The 17,205-nt window shown below is 42.7% G+C and overlaps 1 protein-coding gene across 2 annotated transcripts in view; it reads right to left on the reverse strand.

Annotated features, from left to right (window-relative positions):
- Positions 1 to 11,382, reverse strand: part of PLEKHA7 (pleckstrin homology domain containing A7) — a 139,847-nt gene extending 128,465 nt beyond the window's left edge. For both annotated transcript variants that reach the window (XM_052694731.1, XM_052694730.1), the window contains exons 1-3: positions 11,269 to 11,382; positions 11,098 to 11,174; positions 10,946 to 11,003 (exon numbers count right to left, since the gene is read on the reverse strand). In XM_052694731.1, coding sequence (XP_052550691.1) covers positions 10,946 to 11,003; positions 11,098 to 11,174; positions 11,269 to 11,351 — 218 coding nt within the window. In that variant the 5' untranslated portion in view covers positions 11,352 to 11,382. The remainder of the gene's footprint in view (positions 1 to 10,945; positions 11,004 to 11,097; positions 11,175 to 11,268) is intronic.
- Positions 11,383 to 17,205: the final 5,823 nt, after the last annotated feature.

Below are 17,205 nucleotides of genomic sequence, written 5' to 3' on the forward strand. Positions count from 1 at the left end.
GGGGGAAGGGACTATCAACCTAAGACCTAGAAAGCTTTTACAGACATTCCTCTCCTGTGGTATTTCAGATTAGGTACGAATGCCTTCCTCTAATTGTTGGAGTTGTTGAGGAAAAAGCATCCATCCTCACAATTAAATAGCTTCCATAAAAAGCTTCACCATAAGAATTACCAGAGTCTGAGTATCCAGTCAGTGATAAGAGTCTTTACCCCAGTCAGTGTTAAAGGTCCAGACATCAAAAAAAATCAAAGGAAAATTAACAGGACATCTACAACTAAAAAGCTTACTGCAAATCTCTCTGACCTTTCAACAGCTGAAACAGCAAAAATATCAAGAAAGACTTAGAACTGCTCCTATTTTTTCAAAGCTTTTGATTAAGACACAACCTTTTTTCTCAGCATCCAGAAAAATATACGAAGCGGAGCTATTTCCCTTACAGCCATCTGTCTCAGTGGGCAGGCAGCACGTTTGGTAGTGCTGTTCTAAGAAGATGGCAAGTGCTGACTTCTGAGAGGATTTACCAAGTATGAGACAGGAAGAAAAGCTCCTACTATACAAACCCTCACACTTTGTGCTGCTTGAGCTTTTTGAAGAATTTTTAGTGCTTTTCTTTTTGGAGGAGGAGGCGGTACCTGCATCATTATAAATGCATTTTAACATAGACTCATTCGAAAGCATCTAAATGTCAACTGATTGGGTAGTGGGTATCATTTCCCTGTTTTAATCTTACCAGATTTCCATCTCCCTTAAAGAACGGTAGCCACTATAAATGCATTTGCTGTCCTACATACAATGACATGGGGAAAAAAAAAAAATGAAACAGGACACTTTACAATTCTCTTATGTATTTAAAATTCTGGGGTTTGTGGTTAGTTGTTGGTGGGCTTTTTCCCCATTTACAGCAAATGAAATGCAATGGCATGCTTTTAGGAGTTGATGTGCAATCCTGCACAAATTTCTCCTATATAAATCTATTGTACAGTATCAGAAACCACATTTTAACAAGTTAACTTGCCCATAACAGATGGGGAATAGGTGATTCTTGTACCTCTGAACTACTTTCCAAAGTTTGTTCAATGCAAAGTTGTTCAATGTTCAAGGCACAGTGAAAAGATTTCCTCTTCTTATTCAGCTATGTCAGAAGCTCAGAAGAACTACAGGAAAACACTTAAGTGCCTTTTTCTTTCGACAATTTATGACCAGGTAGGAACAGAAGCCCAAAATCAGCCCAAAACTGGAACGTAACACATCAAGATTTGCTATTTACAATGATCTGAAGCACTTATTAAAAAAAATAATAATAATAATAATAAAAAAATAATAATAATAAAAAAAATCCATCAAGACACTTAAAAATCTATTTCTTCACCTATTGATAAGACACATTTTATTTTAGCTCAGTTCACAAATGAAATTCAATTGGGATCCACAAGTTTTCTGCTACAACAAAATTGATTTCAAACCTCTATTCCAGATCACCAAATCCATTTTCTGGAAACACAGATCTAGCACAAAATGCCCACTGAAGGATTTCTTATTTCACACAAATGAGTCCATGTAAGTGAAACTATTTCAACTGCCAAGCTGGGTAAATTTCACAGACAGAAGTAGTTTTGCTCGTGAAGATGGCAGTTCTGACTAATGCTACATTCTACCATCTCCACTTGATACAAAAAGTAATTTATTTGATTATTAGACAGAAATTGTTTGTGCCTACCCTACAGGTAGATAAAAGCTTGCAGGAAGGCTGGTTGTTCTTATACACATCCATCCCTACAAGGCAGGACTGGATGTTTCCTAACCATTTATTTTGTATCTGATGAGCACAGCTGAACCTAAAGAAAGCCAGGACCCTATGGAACAGCAAGCATACTACTTTCAAATCAGCTGTAATCATATGGGCTCCACTAACACTGCTGTTCCACTCTAATTCTTCATATGGGCACTTTTTGGAGATGGTAGCACTCAGAAGCCATACCTTCATAGCTGCGCTCACATCCCCAGAAGATAAGCCTTACACTGCAATTTAGTGTTCTCCCTGCAAGCTTTAGCAACCAAATGTAATGGAATATTGAGTTAATTGGCTAGGAGGCAGCTGAGCTGAATGAATAAAACCCAAAAGTGAGTAGTACAATAGAAGTACAATTTCTAATCTTTGCAGCAAACAGATTTCTATGCGACTGCAGAACCAGAATACTTTTAGGAGAATACTACATAATTTTGTTCAATTAATCCAACGCAGAACCATGCTCCATTTACCTCTTCACTTACATGTCTTTACAGGATGCTGAAATTCACCAAGAGCAGCATTCTCTGCAGTCAGTTTCTCTACATCAGTTTCACCCCAAACCATTAGGCAGACCTGACAACACGTGGAAACATGTTCATTATCAGTCACAGAACTAAAGGTGAGATGAAAGGAGGAAAGGTTAATTCACCATTTACATTCTACAAATAGACAAGAACTGTCTGTGTTGAACTTCATTCCTAAACCAACTGCATTACCTATGTTTGGACCATCAGTTTACTCAGCTCATTAGCAGACCTCCTGATTGCGCTTCTTATCACGCAAATCTTTAAAAATTCATCAAGAATAAAATGTCTGACATTTTGTTTCTACAGGAAGCAAACAAATATTCACTTGCAGGCCATTATTTGTAAAAATAACTTCCTATCCCCACACAAAAAGCATAACGTACCTCATCGTGGTACGTTATCATCAGAAGCCACTCTGGAAATAGCTGCCAGACAGCCTAAACAAATTTAAGTCACATTTTCCTACACAGATAGAACTCTCTTCTGTACATCAATAATTCAAAAATCCTTGTAGCCTCATTCTAGACATGACTTAAGAACACAATCTGTGGCTGTTTCTTTGTAAAAGATTTCAGGCAGTGCTTTAACTAACCTCTGCGTCCACAGCTCAACTGTCTTCCAAACACGGCAACGCAGGAAGCACATGCTGCTCATCACACATTCTCTGCATCCCCAAAGCCACTAACACTTGCAGCACTTCACACTTAGCAGAAAGGGAAGCTACCACCACAGTACAAAACTTAGTATGATTTGTAAACCTCTTGGCAAGGACTCCCCTGCATCAGTATGACAGCTCCCCCCCCAACAGATAGTGGGTATCACCACTGACATTCAACTGCAATAAGAATCCATCAGCAAAATCTGCATTTTATGCCAAATAATCACATACTGAAGAAAATGCCACCCATGGAAATATACAGGAAGTCAAAAAAAGTGACTGCTGTTTTCCTTCACTGTCAAACAGCACTGTCATACCCCTCGGTAATTCAGTCTTCTTACCCCCATTCTGTGGTTCCAATACTTTCTCAGACAACTCAGTATTCTCCAGGATACAGAAATGCAACTCTGCAGAAAGGCTTTGCTGGAGCTGTAGACACCCAGCTTCCCAAACAAGACAGTTTTAAGAGAAAGTAATAAACAGCCACCAACACTGAGGAACATCTGTTACTCTGATACTAGCACCTGATGAAATCAAGATTTATCACGTTGCATTTCAACTGGAAGGGCTAAATTACATCATAATTACAATGAAATAATTACAATGAAAAATGAATAAAAATGAATACACCAGAGCCTAACACGGTTGTCTGTAATCTATTTTTTTAAATAGTTTTATATAGTGACTTCACATTTGAGAAGTTAAAAAGTTACTGTGTGTTTTCTGTTCGTGGGCTTGTTTTTTGTAAATGAGCTTCAGCTGTGACTCACTGCATGAGTAATTCCACGAGCAAAAGGAAGGGGCTGAGACTATTCACAACTGAATACTGAGCCAAGGCACACAGGCACTGAAGGAATAAATCTTATCGCTCTCTGAAAATATTTCAGGTATTCAAGTATGCCTGCGCTAGAAAAGAAAAGCACAGAAGTAGCACTTGAAGAACAGCATCTTCCAAAGACGTGCGAGGAAGGAAATAAAGACATTGCTCCCAGTCACTTGACAAAACCATTGTCTTAAATGGAAAACAAGCAGAAAAAATCTCACTTAAGAAACGGTGTGTCAGCAATAGAACCTCTTTTTACAATGTAAATAACTACTTTAAGAGTATGTGAAGTACCAGTTTAAAATAAATAAATAAAACCAGTTACATTTATAAGAGCTGATATCCTGAGACAGCAACAATAAAAAACGACTAGCTGATGATAGCTGTCATCTAAGAAAAGAGGCTTTCATTACTTTGCAGTTAACTGCAGTTAATTCAGTCCAGGCAATTCAACGTGGTTTTGAACCAATGCATCCTCTGTGGAACAACTGCTTGCTGTCTAAACTCCCATGCAAACAGCTGGTGTAATGACGCCTGATCTTCAGAAAAATACACTGAAGAGATTAATGCTGCTTTACCAATCAGTGAATCACACCCATTAGTACAGTTCTGTCTGCTGATACGCTCTAACATTCCGAGCAGATCTATGTCGTTAAGTCCAATTTCTTCCTCTTTGATCCAAAGTAGGCACTGAACTCAGAGATTCATCTGCAGAACACACATTTCAAACGCCTAAAAATCAGCTTTTAAACATACCTATTAAAAAACAAAGAAACAGACAACCCACCTGCCATTGGCCTTTTGACCTCTGATTTACAGTGGATGATAAACAAACAGTGCCTCCAGTTCTTCTTCATTCTATTGACACCAACATCTTAAGTCAATGAAAAGGAGTCATTCTTCCACCCAGAAAAAGGGGCAGAGAAATATCACTCACATGAAAGTTCCTGCTCCGCCATTTTGCTAATTTGAAGACAGCTGTGAAAATATGGCATTTTGAAACAAATACACAACTTGCAAAAAGCCATTAACTCTACATTTTTTTCAGATGAAATAAAGTAGAAAACTATGAGCAGCTTTGCTGCTTTGTCATATTTCACCACAAAAGGTCCTGGAAAAATCACGGGCATGTTGCAGTACTGACATTATTCACAGAAAGCTCAATACTCTGTTCTTAGTTTGGCCTCCAGGAAGAGAATACAAACCATTATAATGCTTGACATAGCATCGTAAATTAAATTTAGTATTACTCCAGTAATTGAGTGTACCCAAAACTCATTCACAACTTTTTGGTTGAGGTTTTGTTGCTGATTTTTTTTTTTTCTGAAACTGCAGATAGAACCTTTAGAATACAGATAAGCAACAAGGAACGTAAGGGCTTAAACCTCCAGGAAGAAATGCACGTTCCTGCTACTGATAGCACACTTTTCCACCTGTCCAGACAAGTCAGCGATGTTCTTGCCAAGCATACGTGGTAGACAATCAAGAAAAGAAAAGAAAAGAAAAGAAAAGAAAAAAAAAAAGGTTGGGAGCTTAACCAGATTCTCCTTGGATTTTAACTTCTTCAATTAGCAATCTGCATTCAGATCAGAAGTGCTGTTTCTAAGGACAGCAGTACCTCAGAGCAGACTTTTTTAAAATAGTCTAATAACGCCGCAGGAAAAGACAATTAAGCTACAAGCAGGATGAGGTTTTAGCTCCATCCTTTATTGTTAACCAAGCCAAGGGCATAACAATAAAAAAAATTTAAGAAGCACATCTAGGAGGCAAAGTCAAACTAAACTTGATTCAGCAGCAAATTTGAATGTACAGCCATACTGGATAGTATCAGATATGATATTAGTAAATGTGACACTGCATTATTGCTCCTTGCAAGGTTGCAGCAGTACGATATTAATGCAACATACTTCATCTGTAGCAAAGAAGTGTAAATATTTGAGATGATGGCCAACTTTGATCAGTCGAGAAATCAAAACTCATTTTAGAATAATCCATCTGTAGCAAACAGAAGGATTGGGAAACGCAGGGCACAGAAGCAGGGAGAAAAGCCTGCACCCAAGTACTTCACAGCACACACTTCTGCCTTTGCTGAAGCACTTGTTTAGTACAAGGCTGTTTAGTATTGCCAGGCTCATCTGGAAAATGTACTTCTTCACTTTCTCCATCATAAAATACAAAAACATCTTATATGAGATATTTGTCTGCAAATAAGTAATCCTTTAAACTACGACCAGCTGCTGGAGAGTTCAATGCCTGCTGGCAGACTGAAGAAGCAACTTCCTTCAGCAAAATATGTCTTATTAAAACCAAGATTTTGCTGTACCAAATATTTTAAATTACATATATGTATATATTTGCAATAAACAAAACCAAATTAAGTGTTGAATAGATTATCTGTTTGCTCACCTGATGTGGCAGACATACCGTACGCTTCTAGAAGCAGTCTAAAATGTAACACAGGGTTCAAAAAGCTATTTTTTAAAACTAGGGCTATACCTATATTACAATTGCATATATTCCTCATCTATACATTATAGCAAGACTTTCAGAACCACTGAAACTCCCCACTGCAATATATCTGATTCAGACACGGGGTCACACACACACACACACACACACACAATCTCAGAGAATGCAGAAGCACACCTTGCTCTGCAAGGAATGAGAATGAGGAATGAGGATGAATGGCTGAAGTTTTTCTGACCGACTCATGTTAAAGATACAAGAAAGTGTACTGAAAGAAAGGTGCAAAGTGGACACCAGCAGCTCTGGAACCAAGTTTTACCCGTATTTCTGAGCCACAGACATAAGTCAGTTGTATAACCCAAAACAGAACAAAAGAATGTTCCTTTATTTACCAGAAGCACTCAACACCCAAACAGCATCTGAAGTTAATAGGAATTATGCTTTAAATATGTGTTACTCTCACTTCCCTCCTCAGGTAGTCAAAGTTCAGTTTTCCCAACAACTAAATGTGTATTTTGGAAGAAAGGCAAACAGGGGCTGACAAACCAAGCTAAATACCTTTTGGTGCAGTCACACTTTAAAAACAAACAAAAACTGGCACCTCCCCCTATACACTCATTCCCCCCCTCCACCAGGGAATGCACACAATGCTCCTCTTCATATACACCACAGAACCAAACCACACGTGGTATTCTCCCTGTGCAAAGTTCCCAGCCTGCTTATAGAGGGCACCCTGCACCAACCTCGCTCCCTCCCTTCTCTGAGAGCTACCAAGTACTTCTTTTGCTGTCTGCAATTTTTAGCAACCTCTGCCTGAGTACAAATCTATCAGCGTTTACTTGACTTTTTAATGAGTGATTTCTCATTTTAACCATCGACAAGGATGAGATGTATGTGTTGCCCTAACTTGAATGAAACACAGCTGCTGTACCTACCCAGCACACCCAATATTCCCAGTGCAGTTTTGCTCACCACCCAAAATTAATTAAAAAAGTCGTGTGCTCAAGCTGGAGATCCAAAGGGCAACAAGAGATGGAGAAACTGCTACAGACAGTGCAGCTTACTTTATGTAGCTCTTCTTCTCCACACTGCCCAAATAGGCCACTTGTTGGCTGATAGACCGGCAAGGACAAGAAGGCAAGCAGGCAGGCTTGGCCCCAGGCCGGCAGCTCCTCCCCGGCTCTCACCTCGCACCCGTGAGCCAGCAGATGCCGCTACAGACCGCCCGGTACTGCTGCCGAATTCCACGGCTTTTCTCCCCTCCTATCCCAACACAAAATCCAATTCCGGCATTTTTCTTCCACCTCTTAATTTCACACCTCCCATACGAATTACTTCAATGAAGCCCAGTCCCCGCAGTGTCAACACTTGTTCTGGCAGCGAATCGCAACCTGCAAGCTGCAGCACATCTAGCCAAACAGCAGCCTTTACTGCTGTGGAACCACATTTCTTCCCCCAAAAGTTTCTCCAGGACACTTTAGAGCACGCGGTCCTTTCATTTAGCCAGAAACCATCCTCAGAGTCCCTAACAGCAGAGCAAATGGCTGGGGATCACCTACAGCCAGCAGCTGGCAAATCCAAGCTCCTGCATGGTTTTCAGCAGCACGGTATCTGCATATATGTTTGACAGAGCAGAATCCCAGCTACAAACACAGATTTCAGTTTGCTGCTCACCACTTCGGTGTTCTTCCCATTTTTGGTATTTCATAGGATGGCCTGGGTTAGAAGAGACCTCGAAATCATCCAGTTCCAACCCATCTACCACACACAGGGTTGCCACCCACTAAATCAGACATAGATTTATATCCAAGTAATACATACCATGCTTTTTTCCTATATACAAGAGGGGGGGGAGGGAAGAAGGCACTTTTATGAGTTTTAAGAGCTACTCAAACAAGTTACCAAAGTAGATATTATCCTGTGAAAAACTGATTTCAGAAAACCATCAGCAAAAGGTCAACTTCAGCTATTTCAGTGCTGACAGCTGTTTGCCTATTCCTAACTTTACAACTTGAATGCAATTCTACCTTTGTGACATGCAGTATTAATGTGGCATTTTCTCCTTCCCCAGAAAGCCTGCTGGCCAAGCCTACCAGCTCCTATCAGCTACCTGAAGCAAACCACAGCAAGTGTTGCAAGTGCTCATTCAATCCCATATACGTTTAGCAACATTCTTTCTGCAGTGACTCCAACACAAAGCACTTGCCCAGCATACACAATGTATTTCATAAGCATTAGCAGAGAAAACAAAACAGGAGAGAGGTGAATGAGTAGTGCAAGCCATCATAGGCACTTCAAGTCAGAAAGTGAAATGCCTGCAATACTGTTAGGCAAAGAAACATTTGAACCTCTGACCAATCCTAAATCAGCATTCCTCTTAAAATGGATGAAAGGCTGGCAAGCCAAGCCAACCAACCATTTTTTGTTAGGAGATACTTGTTTTCCACACATTTTTGTCACTCGAAGAAAAGAGAAAATATGTCACAGGGGATGATACAAGTCTCACAGCTCAGAGGCAAAGGTGACCACATTGCAATCTCTTACAATTGATGCCTGTACTATCTGAGTCGAACTAATGATGCTATGCCTCTTTCTGATTAACAGTAACAAAGATGCTGAGGTTTTGTATACATGGAAAGACACTTAAAACCATACAAAAGTTACCCTATTCTTCTCCTTGGGGCAAGCTATCTAAGTTGCAAATAAACTGCAAACACGAGATTTTATCTAAACCACCAAGTGGAGACCCAAAAAGATTAGTTTCTACATCATTTATTTAGTGGTTCTAGGATAAAAGGCAGGACTACACTAGTAGGATTTGCTGCTATCAAGAAAAATTGAAAAATAATCAGTACAGAGAAAATCACTCAGAAAGATCTGGATGTGCAGAAGTGGGAAGAACCAGAATGCAGCCTCTTACATGACTTCCTTGTGCAAACTACAGTCCTAAAAGTTAAAGCAGCAAAGGAAAATAAAGGTCAGGATGCATCAGTCAATTGGCAGCACTCACACACGCTGTCAGTGTAGGTGTCTTTCCCAAAAAGGCAAACAAGTTCTAATGCAGAAAGCAGAGAAGTTTCTAAAGCCAGAAAGCCAAAAAGTCCACAAAGCACTTTTGCAACAAAGATGACTGACTTCATGTTGCAAAAACTGCAGAGAAGTGCTTATCAACTTTTGTTTTACTATATGCTTCTTCAGGACTAACCACAGTACTGGCAAAAAGAATAAAGACATGGAAGTAAATAGACATCAAACATTACTTTTAAAATTCAAAGACAGCTCACATCCAACACTCAGCCTAACATTTTGATTGCTGCCATTCTAAAAATTAAGTTATGTAAGTGGAGTTGGCCAACATATTTAAATATTTGACACCACGTCCCACACAAAATTAATTAAATTACAACTAATATAAGACCCAGAAGAGAGAGAAAGAAGTAAATCAAAGAGGAGACTACAACAGCTCACATTTAAAGTGGAAATTATGGCAAGAGAGAAAGGCAGCTCACAGCATTCCTCCCAGCCCCATTCAATAAATTAGTAATTAAGGAGCAAGAACTGAGCGCGTGCTCATGAAACATCTGTGGATGACACCCAACTGCAAACTATCACCAGTTAAAAGAGGCAGTTAATGAAGAGCTCGTGCTTTCTGTGAACTGGAGTGCTATTAAACGGTACAGGACAAGATGTGAAATCATGCACTAAGGGACCAGCAGCCTTTCTGTTCTGTAAGCTGAGAATTCGTCACGTGGGAGCAACACAGGAGCGACGAACAGAGCAGTGAGCTATGGAAATCCCTGCCTAAGGACGCTGGACTTCATGTGAGCAAAAGAGGGGCTCAGCGTGCTCATGGGAAAAAGAGGAAAGCAGAGAAAACCCACGTGGCTCCAGGGCCTCTGAGAGGAGCAGTGTGCAGAGAAGCATCACTGCTGCAAAAGATGCTACGTCAGGTGAATCTGAAGTGGACAGGAAAATGTTTGGCTGCACCAAAACTGCTATTGCTCTCTCACAGAAGTTCTTCAAAGGATGGCCAAGTTTATCGGACTGCTGTGTAAAACACGCACTCCCTTCAGTAATAAACGCTTCATTTTCTGAAGCAACTCCACCTCAAGCTGAAAAACACTATCAACACCAGTTGGGACAACACATTGTGCAGAAGCGGGTCAGAAACCAAAAAGTTTTCTGGCCGTCGAACACAAAAAGCCTTCCACACAAAGCATCTGGGACCAAAGCGCAGCTGGGGCTCTGCGTCAGCCATACAGGCACGGGGGGGGGGCTCTTCAGCGCGAGCCACATCGGCGCACAGCCGCGCGCGTCGCTCCCGCCGCACCGGGCGCTGAGTTGGCGCTCACACGGCTGCCGCCCCTCACACAAGCGGCGCCCTCAGGCCGGACCGATGCCGCCGTCGCCGCCCTCCCCGCGCCCACACACGCAGCGCCCACACAGCCGGCGCGGGGCCGGGGAGCGCTCCACCTGCCGCGAGCCGCGCTTATCACTACCAGGAAGATAGGGGGAGAGGAAAAAAAAAAAAAAAAAAAGACTAAGCAACCGAGCAGGCGGCCGGGGGAAACCTGTTGCCGGCCGCGCGCGCTGAAGGAGCCGCCGCAGCCCCGCGCCCAACTTTCCCCATCCCGCGCCCCTCCGCGCGGAGGCGGCCCGCAGCCCCGGGCCGCGGCACTCACTCGATGAAGTAGCTGGCGCCCTCCTCCGAGAAGCCCTCCTCCCAGCCGCGGGGCAGGTCTGCGGGGACAGAGACAGGACGGGCGGTGAGCGCGCGGCCCGCCACCCTCGGGGCGGTGGAGGGAGGAGGGGGGCGGGGGACGCGGGCACCCACCGGAGCGGATCATGTGTCCCGAGTTGACGGGCTCCCCGGTGCGCGGGTGCAGCCAGGTGGTGCTGCGGCTCAGGTCGCTGCGGGGGAGAGGCGGAAACGCGCACCTGTTAGCGGCGGGAAGCGGGCGGGCGCGCGGCCACCCCCCCGCCCCTTCTCCCGCCGCCCCCTTACTCGATGAAGAAGACGCGACCGTCCCTGCAGACGCCGTAGGACCAGTGCTCAGGTAGCGCGTCCCGCCCCGCCGCCGCCGCCATGTTCGCCGTGCGCGCGGCCGGCCGGCCGGCCGGGGAGGGGGTGTGCGGGCGGCCGGCGCTCGGCGCCCAGTGCCCGGCTCTGCTCTGCAGCGCCACCCCCGGAGCGGGCGGGGGGCGACGCCTCTCGGCCTCAGAAGGCGGGCGGCGGGCCCGGGAGCCGGAGGCGGCAGCGGTCCTTTGTCCGCCGGCGGGAGAGGCGGCATCCCCGCGGGCGGCCGTGGCTGCGTCGCGTCCCGCCCCGCGCTGCCTCCCGGCGCTCGCCAGAAGGTGCGCTGTGGGCTTCGCGCTGCGTCCCGGGATGCCGCCCGCCGATGGAAAAGCACGAGGGGGGAAAAGGCCGTAAGGGCTTAAAGCCTCGGGGAGGCTGTCGGCTCTCCAGCACAACGGCAGCTCCTGTCGGTCATGCAGCCGGCACACCGGGCACCGCCATGGATGGGATGGGATGGGATGGGATGGGATGGGATGGGATGGGATCCTCTGCCTCTTTAGCCACTTCTGGAGAGGATAATACGGTTCTAGGCCAGATGGTTCAGAATGTGCAGTACTATGAGACGCAATGCGGGATAGACACCAGACAGTGGTTTGATTGCATGTGAGGATGCGTGGGCTCAAATTCTACCTTGGAAGAGATTTTATGAAAGTCTGTCAGAGTCCCACAGCTGCAGAACTGCTTCTAACTTCGACAGAACCACAACCTTAATGTTACGTCATCATGATGCTTATCCTCAACATTTCCCTCTTCCAACAATTCAGTTTGGTTTATCCTCCTCGATAAAGGAGCCTTCCAACCCTTTGTCTTACATCAGAATTTCATTCAAAACTTGTAAGCCCAAAACTTCTGTGCTGCTTTTCTTTGAGACATTATCATTTTTGAGGCTCTCCGGCAATGCTGAGATGAGAAGCAAGTTGTCACATAACAAAGTACCCGCAGTAAGTTTGGTTCTCTTGCAACTACAGGAGTAAAACAAACACACGTTTCAGTAGTGTCATTACATGTTAAATCTGCCCAGAAGAGCCTCCTGCTTTGAAAGATGAACTTAGTGCCATAGAGCACTCTCTCATGCATAAACTCTTTAAATTTAGCTGGTAACTCCATCGTGCTTTGGCCACTAGACCACCAAATAGCGTGTGGCAAAGTGTTCCTAATGCTCATCTTACCTGAAGTGTATATAGAGAATCACCTCCTTTTGTTTGCTTTGAACTTGGTTCCTATGTCATTGATTTTCTTCAGTTCTCACAATGGAAGATCTGAACCTTCTGCAGGGTCAGCACAGGTTATAGACCAAATTTCTCAGGAGCTGAAAATCTCAGAAGACAGAAATTCTGCAGCCTGTCTTGGAAACTTGTTCCTATGTTCTTGTGGTGAAAATGCATTCCCTTGTATCAAATGAGAAACTGCCCTGTTTTAATTTATGATCCTTGCCATATAACCAAGTTTTGAGTTGGTGCATTATTGTAGGCATATGTTGCAGGTACTTACATTTCCTAATTTCAGATATAGTGTTTAAAAGCCATGTTTTGTTATAGAAACTTGCAGAGTTCTAATCTAAATTTAAGATCAAAATGAGAATGTAATCTAAATTTAGGCATTTACAACCTAACTTTTGCTGGCCTCATCATCAGGAGGCAGGTTTGTGATTTAGAGCAGTGGAGCGAGAATACCTCCAGGCATCATTCAGTAAGAAGATTACCAAATTCTTCTGATTTTTTTTCCCCCTGCATATAGCTAACGCTCAAGCTCTGGTTCCAGTCCTCCCTGGCTGATTGCAGACACATTCATTTTCTGTTGCATCTCATTCATTCCTCTCATGGGACACTACCTGATATAAGCTATGTGGGGTTAAATTGGAGTTCCAGGCCATAATAGCAGGAACTTGGCTAAAAGAAGTGAAATATGCTGTTCAACAAATGAAGGGTCTAATAGAAGCTAAGAATTTCCAGGCTTCCTTTGTTGATAATGGGGTAACTGAAAGAGATCTGTTAAGATCCCTGAATATTAATGCATGTTTGAACCCACATTTGACAGCTTTATCTGAATGCATTCCTAGAGTTATTTGCTCTGTCTGCAATCCCAGGAAGCACTGTTTTGTGTGCTTCCTTTAAGCACACTTCCATTAAGCTTTTTTCTGCCTCAAGAGTGACATATTTTAAAACATACACTAAAATCTGTATGCAGACCTTGCTATTTCCAGAATAAAATCAAACAATAGAATACAAGCATCCTTTCTATCTCATTTCTTTCTTTTCAGCCCTTTTCCTTGCAATCCAGCTTTATTGATCGTCCTTTCATTGCCAATATCCCAATGTAGTTTATGTTCTTGCCCACTTTTACATTATTCCCCTCTGCCCCCATTCAGGTCAACATGTTTCCCTGCTCTTTTCAACCCTTCATAACCTATAACTTCTCAACCAAAGATGCAATAGGAATCTGGAAATAACACTGGAAACACTATATAAGAATCTCCAACCAAAAAATCTGAAAGCATGATTAAGTCACAATCATATCCAGTGTCTAGGAAGTTACAGAATCACAGCTGGATTTCATGCTGCTGTGTACTTTAATGATCTATTTCCCATTCTTCTGTGAATTGAATATAATCAAATTTGATGGTCTCAGAGGTCAAAAGCTGCTGCTGTTTCGGGAAACTCCAATACACAGAAAAGCCTACTGGGAATGACTGTTTTTAAAGGACAAGCACAACCTATAAAAGGTGAGAGGCCAAAGGTGGAGCACTTGAGAAGCAGTGAGTCTGAATAAATAAATCTTGATTAAGAAAACTCTTAAGTCATAGTTGTAAAATGTGCAGTGTGCCTTTCAGCATGATTTGTGAGCTCTGCTCAGCACAGCTGAGAATGAAAATGACAAAAAGTTTCATAGTGAGACAGATTAATTTGCAAGGCCATTTTGGAGCAGTTTGCCCAATTTCTCATTACGTTCAGAGGTTGTGCAACTGAATTGTTCTTCAAGATTGTGCAGTGAGATTCCCATCCAGCAGTGACAAGTGCTTAAGAGACCAGAAATCAAAACACAGTCTTACGGGCACAAGGATATGTTAATCACACAATAGGGAAACATGACAGATCTCAGAGAATTAAGGGAAATGTGTCTTCCAGGAAAAATCTCTGATGCTGTTTTGCCAAAACTGCAATGCTGTTTCAACTGAAAAAGGAATTTCACTGAGGAACAGCTATGGTTTTTCATTCAAATTAAGGAAATTTCAGTTTACACTACTGAACTTTCAAAAGTGGAATGGGAAAAAATCATCTCAGATAACAACACTAATAATCCCCAAATAGTACAATAACAGATTTGCCTGTGCACTACAGGATTGCCAGGGGTCCCTTCCAGCCCCTATGACTGTAATTTTAGAAAAAATAAGATTTTTAGAGCTTGATTCTCTTGCAGTAGATTAAGAGGTTTCCCTAAATTTCTCTGGGACTAGTGTCAGCCAAAAGAGAGAAATACATCTCATATAGAAAGATTAAACAGTATCAAATCTATTATTGAGGGAATTCCAGCGATGGGAAAAAGAATTATTCATATTCCTGGGCAATGGAAAGAATATAAACAAATTCAAACTGTACGCACAATTCCTCCGAGGACATTATGGAGCATGGCAGATCCTGTGCAAGAGTATTATTCAGGCTCACCCTATCACTGTGCTGCATGGTCTGACTGATGACTGCACAGGAGGATCAGCTGAGGCTGTAACGCTGCAAGCAAGACAGATGGGAAAATGACATTGAGAAGGCAACGCTCGTGCTGCATCACAAATCCACGCTTCTCCTTCCAAAACGTGCTCAAGTCTCCAAGGACTAAGAAAAATGGTAATCGTCCTCAGTTAAAAGGTTTTCTATTCCAAAGCACTGTCAGTATTTAGAACTGTGCTAAAAGCACCTTTGTGGAATCCAGGAGGTATCTTCAAAACAGTTTTACCTGTTTGTGTTTCCTGTACAAGTCTCCTTCATTTGTAAAGACATCCAGCTGATTTACTTTTTAGATGCTAATGTTTGAATATATCCAATTATCTCACTTACCTGAATATCCCATGGCTCAGAAGATTTATATTTCAGGAACCAAGCTGAGCTTGTCCCCTAAAATGCACAAAAATGCATCTGAAAGCAAAAATGAATGAATACATTTCCTAATGACTCTGCCAATTTACAATTTCCTGTCACACCAGCTTTTATGATTACTATATTTAACACACTTTTATCAGTTCTTCTCTTCATTTTCTCTCTATTTCATTTCCTAAAGTCCCAATAATTTACATACCTCGTGCCCAAAATTCTTGAACCAAAATATATTTGGTAATCAATAATTAAACTAAAGAAGAAACAGTCACAATTTTGTCATCGTACACATAGTTCCAAAATAACATCAGTGACTGTAGTGATCTGACTGCACAGCATTCAACTTATTTGTAGAAGAGAAAAATGCATGAAGAATGCAGAAGAGCAATTGCATGCCAAAGTATAGGGTCATTCACAGAAATGTAAGCAAGGCTTGTATAAGGACGAGTCAAGGGTCTTTCTCATATTTTTTTGGCAAAGGATGCTGTATGTCTGGCAACCCTGAGAAGCCCTCAGCTCAATATTTATACATCTGCGACTGTCAGCGTTTGGTTCATTTCGAAGCAGACACCTCAAGTGTGTCATCACACAGCCATATGCACTTGCGTGGGAAGAGGAGATGCTCTTGTAAGAAAAGGGACAAACTCCAAGTTAGATGTCTCTAGGTGACCTTCTGAGACTAACAGCTTACAGTTTTGAATCCTGCTGTCGAATTCACTGAGGTTTTCTCAATGACCAAGCAGTTCTCCCTCCTTCCTCCAATGTGTGGCACATCTCAGCCAAAGATTTTTCCCAGCTTCAAGCCCACTGTTCTGCATAATCACTCATTGCTGATATTACCCTTTTCCAGCACCTCTGGCTACGGTCATTACCATATTTACCATCTTTGCAATTGCTACTGCATCCGGGGCAGCACAACATCACAGACCATCAGTACTCTTTGCTATGACATTTTTTCTAAACTAAAGAGCACGAGCTCACTATCCAGGCTCCTCCTTGTCTGCATTAAAACACCCAAAATGCCTCCTTGGAGTCCCCTCGATAGCAATATCTGCACAAAACACCAGACAGGATTCAATTTTAGTGTCTTTTGCCCAGCCTTTCCTGAGGTGCTGTTTTCTCAGCAGGCTCATAACTCACCGAGGTTTCAGCCTTCTTTCAAATTGAGCTTTTGCCAGGCAGAGCAATCTCTTCCCACTGTTCCATTTTCAAAGACTCCTTTGCAAAAGATTCTAAGATTCTGGTTACCTTCTGGCTCCAGGAGCAGGAGATTACTGAGGGCTGACCAGGCTTCATTTTTCTTACAGTGCACATACCTCTTCACAGGTTTCCCAATATCCGACTTCTTTGCTATTTCTTCCAGCTTTCCATTACAAGCCTAGAAAACGTGACCTCTTGCCAATCCTCCACATCTGTCTTTTCTCTTCCTGTGCTGGACTCAGGTCTGTCTTTGGTGTTCTGGTCTCCTGTTATGCACCTGTATCCCCTCCACCCCTGAGCTTCGATGGTTTGATACAATGATCAATCTGTTTCTAAAGATGAGGTGATAAAATAAAGCACCTGTATGTGAGCATGACACAGCCAGTAGCTATAGTAACAGAAAAGCATATTTTAAACAAAAATGAAACAAAAATAAAATCCAAGAGAGATTTCTCCTATTTTTGCCCTGCCCCCAAATATTGCAGGGTTCCATACATCTCCTCCCTTGCCCAAAAGAGGGTGAGACAGAAATAAAACATTCTTTCACCTAGAAAAGGAGGAAAACGAATAAACAATCACA

Source organism: Tympanuchus pallidicinctus, unplaced genomic scaffold (assembly GCF_026119805.1).
Source record: "Tympanuchus pallidicinctus isolate F22 unplaced genomic scaffold, pur_lepc_1.0 scaffold3, whole genome shotgun sequence".
Taxonomy (NCBI): domain Eukaryota; kingdom Metazoa; phylum Chordata; class Aves; order Galliformes; family Phasianidae; genus Tympanuchus; species Tympanuchus pallidicinctus.